This window comes from Apodemus sylvaticus, chromosome 13, assembly GCF_947179515.1.
Source record: "Apodemus sylvaticus chromosome 13, mApoSyl1.1, whole genome shotgun sequence".
In the NCBI taxonomy this organism is placed as follows: domain Eukaryota; kingdom Metazoa; phylum Chordata; class Mammalia; order Rodentia; family Muridae; genus Apodemus; species Apodemus sylvaticus.
In genome coordinates this window covers 35,599,861-35,610,777 of record NC_067484.1, presented here as the reverse complement: position 1 = coordinate 35,610,777, position 10,917 = coordinate 35,599,861, and the positions used below count along the sequence as shown (strand labels likewise).

General features: G+C 48.1%; 1 protein-coding gene across 6 annotated transcripts in view; it reads left to right on the top strand.

Annotated features, from left to right (window-relative positions):
• Positions 1 to 3,485: 3,485 nt before the first annotated feature.
• The window catches only part of Sh3tc2 (SH3 domain and tetratricopeptide repeats 2), a 63,724-nt gene continuing 56,292 nt past the window's right edge, over positions 3,486 to 10,917 (top strand). For 2 of the 6 annotated variants that reach the window (XM_052155225.1, XM_052155224.1), the window contains exon 1: positions 3,488 to 3,697. In XM_052155225.1, coding sequence (XP_052011185.1) covers positions 3,577 to 3,697 — 121 coding nt within the window. In that variant the 5' untranslated portion in view covers positions 3,488 to 3,576. Of the gene's footprint in view, positions 3,698 to 3,844; positions 3,921 to 9,557; positions 9,652 to 10,917 lie in introns of those variants that run through there. The other 4 variants (XM_052155228.1, XM_052155222.1, XM_052155223.1 and 1 more) reach the window with 4 other exon arrangements.

Genomic DNA, 10,917 nt, shown 5'->3' with positions numbered 1-10,917 from the left:
GTCAGTTGTCACTTGTCACTCAGGAAGCTTCACTTACACCAGCTGCCACCAAAAATATTAGTGAAATAAATACTTAGTGATGGCGTTGGTTGGTGACTAATGAAATGTGTCTGGATTTCCCCTTTTTCTTCTAGCACGTGCTCCTGAATTGCCCCCCAGCGAAGATTCCATTCTTATTTCTCTGCAGAGACACCCAGTGGCTGTCAGGTTCTCCCTAAATCTCTTCTCTATTAGCAGCATGGACACAGTGGGGTCAGCTGCTGTCTTGGTTAGTGTGAAGTGTGAATCCAGCTACAATGAAACACCATGACTAGAACAGCTTGGGGAGGAAAGGGTTTGTTTGGCGTACACTTCCACATCACAGTTCATCATCAAAGGAAGGCAGGACAGGAACTCAAGCAGAGCAGGATCTGGATGCAGGAGCTGATGCAGAGGCCACGGAGGAGTGCTGCCTGCATCTCATGACTTGCTTAGCCTGTTTTTTTCTAGAGAACCCAGGACCACCAGATCAGGGATTGCTCTACCCATAAACACCTGGGTCCTCTCCTATCAATCACTAGTTAAGCTTACAGCTGGGTCTTATGGGGGCATATTTTTCAATTGAGTTTCTCTCCTCTCTGATGATTCTAGCTTGTGTCAAGTTGACATGAAACTAGCCAGTACACCTGCTATAAAGACACTTCCTTCCCAGGAATTCAGTTATACTTAGACATTTTACCGGCCCGATTCCCTCTGCCAAAATCAGTGGCTGATAAACCCCTCTGATCTCCTGTTCCTGCTTCTGTCTTTGCTTAGGCACACCTGTCAAAGGCTCTCTTTAACGTCCCACATAGACAGCTAGCTCTTCCAAAGCTTGTTTCTCAAGGCCCACCATTTCAATGTGTAGACGTCTAACGTGATTTAGACAGCACACTAATTCTCTCACTTGTTCACGGGGGAAACACTGAGCAAACTCTTCATGGGTTTGTCCCCTCATGCACCAGACTGTGGCTACATCCTTTGGAATGGTTGGTTCTGTGCCAGCTTACAAAGCTTCTGGTGCCCAGGTTGTTTAGATTATTTAAGAAGGCAATTTGGGGTGGGGTGAGGGCTTGCTCTGCTCTTCGGAGGGCCATGTTTATTCATGGTGAAGGCAGGTCTTACCAATCACATGTATGGCTGGCCAAAATGCCTACTGTGAGGATGGAATGTCATCTCTCATAGGGGTGGAAATGACATCCGTGGTCTGCAAGGGAGGCTGGGAATTGTAATCTTCAGCAGGAAGCTATCACAGGAATTTGACCAACGTAAAGGTAGCTACAGAGGCCCTCAGGGTGGAGTTGGATCTCAAGAAATTCATCCTAAGATTAAAAACATGATACAGGCTGGGTGTATACAGCTCAATAAGAGTACCTGTGTGCCGGCATGAGGCCCTGGGTTTGATTCTGAGGTTTTTCAAAAAGAGGAGAACAAAAGAAAATAAGTATCTTAAGTAAAACCTTCTTTGACTGCAGGGAACGCTGGCTCCAGCATGGAGACCAGAGCGGTTTGCTGCTGTGGTCTGTCGCTCACCCACAAATCCCTCCCTCCCTGTACTCTGGCCCCAGTGCTTCCTGTAACATGCAACCCAGGAGCCTGCCACAGGACCTTTGCCCCTCCCGCTTCTCGGTCCAGAAATCTCTTTGTTTTGACAGAGTCCTCAGAACAATTCATGAACAGAATTGAGGTCTTTGCATCTCGAGGGAAGTAAGGACTTCCTCAAGAATGGGCAGTCCATTTCAGACTTGCCAAAATGGCTGTCTCACGCAGCTGCCCCAGGGTGTCCTCTGGGACAGTGGATCTGGGTCTTGGTCCTTCCTGTTTCTGGCTGCGTGGTCCTTGTGTGAGAGCAGCATGTGGGTGAATCCCACAGAAGGAATCAGCCTGCACATTTGCTTGGGTGCTCTTCATTGCTGGGTTCCTGGGCTCCTCTCAGAGTCTTTGAATGGCTGCTTTCTAAAGAACACTTACCCTTTCTTCTTGAGTGGGTTTCAGTTAGGGGAGGGCATGCTACATGTCATGGAAAACATACTCGAAACAGTGGTGCAAAGACAAAACACCCACCATGAGGGGGCTGGGATCAAGGGACCGCACCCCTGTGAGTTCTTATTATCCCCAGCCACCCTCTTCCACTATGCCTTCCACTGTGGAGGCTGCTCCAGAGGGTTCCTTGGGATCTATCACTGTGGGAAGAACTCCCACGTCAGAAAGGCGATACTTTCAAACCATTGAACCAACTTGGAATGGGGGGGGGGAGCTCCAGGGACTAAGTCTGACATTCGTAAATGGGATGTGTGTGTGTGTGTGTGTTTGTGTGAGTGTGTGTGTATGTGTATGTGAGTGTGTATGTGTGTGTGTGTGTGTACTCCTATGTTACTTAAGTAATATATAATGAGTGTTTGGCTCATGGAAAACAGTCTCTGATGGACACATAACCTATTAGCATACAGTCTTGGGAGCTGTAGTAGGGGCCTGCTGGAGATCCTGTGTGCTGTGTGCCCCTAGGCTGACCCGGTACTTGCTGAGGACTCTCTTGACTATTCCAGGACACTCTTGTCCTTCACACTGTCACTTAAGGCTCCCCCCGGAATGTAAACCTGACCAGGTCACTGCCCTTTCTAAAAGCTTTGTGAGACCTGAAAGTTCAGTCTCCTGAGGCACAAGCCAGCCAGAACCCTGCCTCTCTCAGCAAGCACCTTCTTGTCCTTGGGTGTTCCTGCAGACCTTTGCTCTGGGCAGGGAGGGAAGTCAGTGCCCAGCGATCCTGAGAATGGCTCCTTAGAGCAGTCATGTGCCCTGAGCAGTCTTGGGGGTCTGTGGCCTGTTCAATCTCCCTCCTGTAAGCGATCTCCTGAGAGATTTTTCTGAGACTCAGCCTCCTTGTGTGGAATGCACTCCCCTGTTTCACTGCCCGATTGAAACAGAAAAGAGGTTGGTCTAGCATGACCAGTTCTTACGAATGCCTGACACCTTAAATGTTTTGCATAGTCTGGTCCTTCAGGCATCAAGCCTTTGGTAGCACTAGGTGATTTCCTGGATTCTCTCCCTTCAGAACTTTGGGGGGTGGGGTCCACAACTGGGGGGGCTTGTGTACTCCACAGATCATTGGCCGGTCCTGGCTTGCTGATACTGCAGATGCTCAGTTACAGGTCTGGCTTTACCAAACATCCAAGGAGGCGTTTGCAGAGAGGCTTTCTGAGAGCCGGGGAGGGTCGTTTGTGGGAGAGAGCCAGAACAACGCCCTTGATTCGTGGGATGCTCTCTGCCCTCCTCTGCTAGGGGCCACCCTCACGAGAACCGGACTGTGTCCGGATCCTAGAATGAGAAGAATGTGCCACAGCCAGATAGGCATGAAGCAATCTGTAGAGAGGCAGGGAGGAGCTGCTCCTCAGGCCAAGGCCTGACAGTGCAAGGACTATCAGGCCTGCAGGCTGAGTGGCCCCTCCCACCCTCCCTGGCCTCCCCTCTGCGGGCGGATATCAAAGGCTGCATTGTGCATTCAACAGCCTCCGTCCCCCCTCGTGTGCCAGGGAGGAGGCGGGAGGAGGGACACCTCCGATGGGAGGCTCCCAAGGTTCTGCTGACTGGTGTTCCCAGGGGCCTTGGCCCAGGGAGGATGGTGCACACATGGGTGGCTGCTTCTGTATCCCTGGGGAGCGGAGTCTACCCTGGGGCCCAGGTGAGTTTCCCTGAGGGGATCGGGGCCTAAGGTTTAGGCCAGAGCGCTGGTCCAGGAAAGGCTCGGGGAGTTGGTACTTTGGTAAAACTGTCCTTCCAAAGACTGGGAGAAGGCTCTAATTTCTGGCTATCTTTCTTCCCTCTCTAGTTTGGAGTTTCCCATTCTGGGTGCAAAAAAGGCAGTGAAGTCTGTGGAGCATCTACTTTTCCTCAAGAAGCAGGCTGTGAGCTGGGGCTGTGCTTTGTGGGCAGGGAGTGAGGTCCGCTCTTGGCAGCCACTCCTAGTGTGTGACTAAGCCCTTCCTTCCTTTCTTCCCAAGATTCCCTGGGACAGGAAGAGGGCTCTGCAGTGAGTTCCTCTGTAGCCCACGATGGTCATCAATTTGGCCTGGGTCACTCGGCGCTATTTACATCCGGGCTTCTGCTGCGGAGGAAACACCAGCGGGTTCCTCCCTCCTGCCTGCTGCGGTGGCTTTTGGCCTGTAGAGTTGAGGTCATGGAAAATTGTCCTAAGAAGGTGTCTAGCAATCTGGGCACAGGGTGACTAGCCTTCCTGGTTTTGTCAGAGATTGAGGGCTTACCTAGGATGTGGTCAGCTTTAAAGCACAGACCGTCGGTCACAGCGAACCACAACAATGGGACATATCTTTGAAAGCTCCTGCGACTTTTCCTACACTGTAGGACGCTCATCGGGAGGAGTAAGGGGAAAGTGCTGGGCTGGGGGCTGAGCACCTTTATTAGGGTCACGTGTCTTCCTGTAGCACTCCTGTGGTTTGGGTGAGCACCACTGGGAGGTTCCCCTCGCCAAGGGCTTTTCCTTTGATTGACTGCTTTCCTCTATGGTCTTATGAGCTGGGCTCATCAAAAGGACTTTGGAGATTCTCTGTCTGTCAGTCTGTCTGTCTCTTTTTTAAAGTGAATCTGAAGCAAGCTGGAAGTTCTGGCCTACTCATTTTGACACCACCAATGATGACTTCTTAGACAAGGGACACAATGGACCTACCCCCCCCCACCCCCCCAACTAAGCAAACCAACTAACTCCAAACATCACAAAAGACATGCCATGTTTTTTTTAAAGATGATTTATTTATTATATTTATATGAGTACACTGTAGCTGTCTTCAGTCACTCCAGAAGAGGGAGTCAGATTTCATTACAGATGATTGTGAGCTGGGATTTGAACTCAGGACCTTTGTAAGAGCATTCAGTGTTCTTAACCGCTGAACCCGGCATGGAATGTTTTGTATCTCCAAATTTCTAGGTTTATAGAGTTTTCAAACCTTTTCCCCAAATCCTGTTGTCTTTGTTATGGGACAGACCTGGTGAGGGCTAATCTGGAAGTCAGGGACCTGGGGTCCAGGTGTAACTCCGCCTTGGCCTCCAGGTAGGCACATAATCTTGTGGTCAACCATGCCCACCTTTCAGGCCTGAAGTTCCGAGTTTGAGCTTGGCCCTTTTATTCACTTTGAGTAACTTATGTAATGCCCCTGTTTCAGCTTCCTCACCCACGGGTCTCGTGCCACATCATGATTTCGTTTACACTTTCAACACAGAAAATAGCCCAGCACACAGCTAGTTAATCATGCATAGCGGCTACTAGGCCTTGTTAACGATAGTTCTATGACTCTAGCATACCACATTCTCACATTCTCAGTGTTCCACGGGGTCACCTATGAAGCCTGAGGCTGTAAACTGCTGGTGGAGGTGCCCCAGGACTCTGTCCCTGATGGCTAACTCCAGCTTCAATGGCTGGAGCTCTGCTGCCGATTTGAGTCCTTTTTGGCATGAGTTCGGCAGTGTGGAACTAAGAAACTGATATGGAAAATTGTCCTTGTAGTTCTACGGCACTGTCATCCAGTAATTTTATTCTTTTTGCCTTTTTGACGCTGGCACCGCTGAGTCCCTGGGTTCACCGTTTCATCAGAAGCCAGCTTACTATTTATTCTGTCAGACTTTCCACACCATTCTTCCTGAGGTGTGCTCCACCCACCAGGCTTTTCCTGAGGGAAGTCGCTGGGGATGCATCTGAGGCCAGATGGTGTAAATATTTTTCATCACAGACTCTTGGCGGATCCTAGGGAAATGTCACAAAGTCTGAGACGCTTCTCTGAACGAGTTGCATGACCATAGGCAAGTCTCTCAGACCTTTGATTTAGCAGTTATCTGACAATGTGTTGCCATTGAATGGTGGTGCTGATCACAGGAACCTTGGGGGAGGTTCCTGTTCTCGGGGAGGATTAGATTGGACAGTGTGTCTCATGCACATGACGTCCTGTGATGGTCAGCTGTTCTACTGTTAGCGAATACGGGCCACACCTCACCTCTAATGTGTTACTCTCTACTGGAGAGAGGTCTGTGTTCTAGTTTCTTAGGCTGTTTCCGCTACTGTGTCTGCTTAGGTGGGAGTTAACTGTGAGGAGCAAGCCATGCGTCCTCGTGCCTGTGGGGAGGCAAGGAAGGTTAGAGAAAATGTGGGACCCTCGATGGCTGCCCAGGTTTGCCGTGGGGTGAGCTGGTAATGGGAGCTGGCTCAGGCTGCTTCAGCAAGCTGTGTTCACCCGTATAGACCCTTCTGGTAGCTTCTCCTGGTGATGTTTCTCACTTTCTGCAGAAATCTTCCAGTAGCACGTGGAGGGAGCAGGGTCCTGGCCAGTATCTGTGACTCTGTTTTGGGTTTCTTGCCATTGTTAGTTACCTGACAAGCGCCACCCTCCACCCCCTTCACAGCATGAAGGAAGCAATGTCACTGTCCCTTATCTCCAGTGCCTCTTTGAGGAGATTTGGCAGAAATTCTTATATTGAAGACGCAGGAGAGACGTGTGTAGACATCGCCTCTCTCTCTCAGGCCTTCTCGTGTGACTGTCACATTGACACAATTACAGGGAGTGGGGAATACCCACAGTAATAGACAGGGCATCCCTGATGTAAAGGAATGGAGTGACCTCTGAACGTGGTGGCGGTGACACTGCAAAGCGTTGGAACAACAAGTCCCGTCCACTCTGACTATCCCTATTTTGTGCCACCAGGAAGTCTTCATTTCTTCCTCCTTTTCGATAAATAATTGGGGTTCCCCGGATGTCTCTCTCCAATCTGACTCTCACGTCTCACTCTGCAAAATTAATCATGTTTGTGGAATCTGTGGTCTTCATATTTTGCCTCTTACTACCTATCCACACACACTCAGTCACTGCAAAAAAAAATAAAAATAGTTCGCAGTAAACACAATGCTTCTGTTATGCAACTTGCTTGCCTACCCCTCTGGATTACACTGAGTTACATCCATGTGGGTGGATGTAACTATAGTTACAGTCTGTTTTTTTTTTTTTTTTTTTTTTTTGTCCTTGCAAGGAGATGTGGGGCTTACCTTAAAAACTGCCGATGTTTGCTAGGTCAAAGGAAAAAAATGTGGACAAGGTAATAAAGATCGTGCTTTTCTTGATCTTCTTTCCATTTGGGGGTGGCAGAAGGGTCAGAGAAACCATTTGAGGAGAAAGAGGAAGGACTCCTTCTCCAGCAAGTTTCTGCATTGAGAAGTTTTTCTCATCAGAGACCTTTGACCTTAGAGTTCCTAGGTCAGCGGCTGTAGCAGAAATAAGAAAGTCTGGCCCCAGATTTGAGTAAGCTCTGTCTCTTGTGATAACTTGAAGTGTGACCTTGGTAAAATCAACACTCATTATTTCCAGGTCTAAATTTCCCAACATTCATTTTCTGTGACGATTGTTTCCCCCTCGTATTTATCTTCAGGATTTGGCAGGTCCGGATGTCTTCTCTTTTCTTACTTCAAAACATGGGTGCCATTTACCATTTACTGTGTTCTCTCCCATTGCATTGCTTTTTTTTTTTTTAAAAGATTTATTTATTTATTATATGTAAGTACACTGTAGCTGTCTTCAGACACTTATTTCTTTCTTCTCTGGCTCTGCTCGCTCTGGCCCTGCTTGCTCCTGCCCAAAGATTTTATTTATTTATTATACATAACTACACTATAGCTGTCTTCAGATTCCCCAGAAGATCTCATTACAGATGGTTGTGAGCCACCATGTGGTTGCTGGGATTTGAACTCAGGACCTCTGGAAGAGCAGTCAGTGCTCTCAACCGCTGAGCCATCTCTGCAGCCCCTCCCGTTGTTGCATTACTGATGTTACAGTCCATTCTCCCACCCCTCCCCTGATTTTCTAACAGGTTTCCTGCAGTCCTCTCCGAGTCCTCTGCTTCTTCTTCTGGGTCCTTCCTAAGGCCCCCCCTAGTGGAGTAAACACTTTCATCATACCTCTCCACTGCCAAGACTGTTCTAAAGCTCTGCATGCTTACATACCCATCCCATCATTAAAGAGCTCCCTGCCTTAAAGAGCTCATCTCTCTGTCCCTCCTGTATGTGAGGACCAGGCCTGGCCTCCCACCTGCCCAGCATGTGCAGAATGGCATCTGCCTCCAAGTAGGCAGAACTCATGGCTACCCTGTGTGCTCAGGTCCTGCAGATTAAAAAGACTTTCCAGTTACACGTAGTCATTGTATGTTATGCATTTTGCTGGCATGTATGTATGTGTGTACCGCATGCCTGCTTGGTGCCTGAGAAGGACAGAAGGGCTGCAGCATTGGAGCCCCCGAAACTGGAGTTACAGGTGGTTGTGAACCATTGTGTGGGTGCTGGGAATAAAACCCAGGTCCTGGGGCTGGAGAGATGGCTCAGTGTTTAAGAGCGCTCTCAGACGGGTGGTGGTGGCACACGCCTGTAATCCCAGCACTCTGGGAGGCAGAGGCAAGTGGATTTCTAAGTTCGAGGCCAGCCTGGTGAGTTCCAGGACAGCCAGGGCTATACAGAGAAACCCTGCCTCGAAAAAACCAAATCCAAAAAAAAAAAAAAAAAAAAAAAAAGCACTCTCTGCTCTTCCAGAGGTCCTGAGTTCAATTCCCAGCAACCACATGGTGGCTCACCACCATCTGTAATGAGATCTGATGCCCTCTTCTGGTGTATCTGAAGACAATGGCAGTGCACTCACATACATGAAATAAATAAATAAATAAATAAATCCTTTAAAAGAAAACCCCAGGTCCTCCGCAAGAGCAGCAAACCTGTCTATGTAAATGAGAGGCCGCCCCCCCCCCCCAGCCCCCTTGCAGATTTCTCACCGTTCCTTCTTGTAAACTCCAGGTTCAAGTTCCTTCACTACTGTATGTGTGCGTTGTCCATTTTTTTTCTTTTACTCTGCCAGCTGCATTTTACTCTCTTCCCCACACCTACGATCAGCATAAATGCTTAATCTTAATGTATTATAGTTTTTGTATTAATTTTCAGGAGGAGGATGGGTCTTTGCCCTTGTTGCTTAGGAAACCACTGGCAAGTTAAGTGACCCAGTCATCTGTATTTTCTGTAAATTTATTTCTAGAGACATCTTTCAAAATGTCCCATCTTCCCTACCTTCAGGGATGGGTATTGAATACCCAGTCTCACGAATGCTTGGTAAGTGCTGTACTGCCAAGCTATATCCCTAACTCCAGACATTAAAACAACAAACAGACGAACAAATGCTACCTACACGCTGGAGAGATGCCTTAGCTGTTAGGAGCACTGGCTATTCTTCCAGAGGACCTGGGTTTTAGTCTCAGTACCCTCAGTTAGGGGGCTGACAACTGCCTATGATATAACACTCTGGATTTTGTAGGATATCTTCTGGCTTTTGTAGGCAGCAAGCATGTAAGTGGTGCACAGACATGTGTGCAGGTGAAACACCTGTACATGTAAAAAGCATAACTTAAAAAGTGCCCAAGTAATACTATTAAAGCACATGGCTGTGAATGAATCACAGTTTGAAAGCCTCGCATCTCCCTACAGGCCATGTGACCTGTGTCCCACATCATCATCACTACTGTGGATTTTCCTTCCTGAAAGTAGGCTCCCTTGACAGGCTGCTACTGTCAGATCATTTTCTGTGCGAGGATACAATGAGTGACCAGGTAGGCGGGGCCGTGGTGGCCCAACAGCAAATGCTTTGGGGTGGGGCAGCGGCCACTCATCTTTGTGAGTTTGTGAGCATGAACACCTTGAGCTATATCTCACCCAGGTTTCAAAGTAACACTAGCATCTGGGGGTGGAGAAAACATGATATTTAAATGGTATAAGCAATTAACACTAAACGTTTTCTCTGTAGGAGAGGAAAAAGCTGTTTGGGGTCTTTACTAGACGGTTAAACTTGGTCATAGGGCAGGAGAGCAGCTGCCACTCCACATGTGCTCCTCTGGACAGTGATGGAAACACTATTTAGAAATGCCAGAAACACGGAGCCTCAGTGGATCACCAATTAGACCCTCATTACATCCGAGGGGCCCCAGTCTGCTTATGTGGTTCTCCACCTTGCCTTAAACTGATATTATCATATAGGAATTTAAAACTTTAAAAGCTACTGATTTTAAGAACAGGTCTTATTCAAAATTTAAAAAAAAAGATTTACTATATTTGTAGTGTGTGTGTGTGTCTGTGTGTATATATATGTATGTATCATGGGTTCTCAGAGTGAAGAGGACTCTGTTGTATTATCTGAAACAAGAATTACAAGCATACATATATGTGCATATATATATACATGTATGTATGTATGACTCAAATAAACAACCAGGGTTCCGAAGCTCTGATTTGCGCACCTCCTTCTCTTATAACTGGAGACATGCAAGACCTCAGAAGCGGATGAGGCAAAAGCCCTGTCCAATGTCACTTAATCGGTCCACGGAGAGGTCTGATTTGTGCTCTTTCTCAGGTCGTATGATTTCCGCTGAGTCCCCGCTTTAGTTTCTTCTGATTCCTGTCTGACTTGTTCCCGCCAGATTTCCCACTAAGCTGCTTCTCTTTCGGCTCTGAGCAGCTCACAGTGTTTCCTGAATGAAGAGCTACACTTCCCTCTGCTTCCTCAAGCTGACATCCATTTTGTTCTTACTGGGCATCAAACTTGCTAACTGCTCCCACCAGGAAGACAGGGAGAGACCCCTGGGCATTAAGATGCCACCGTGGAGGCCCACAGAGGAGAGAAACCAAGCCTTTTGGCAGGAGTATGAGGCATTAGCTAGGGTGATTGTGACTGCTTGAGTTCCTTGGGCTGGGCCTTTAAATCACAGGTCCAGATGGCAAGACTGGATGGGCCTGCTCACCTCTGACTTAAATTTTAATAGACAGTTGTGGAGAGTGAATAAACGACTCAAGGAATACCAGTGGAGTTAATAACCCTAACC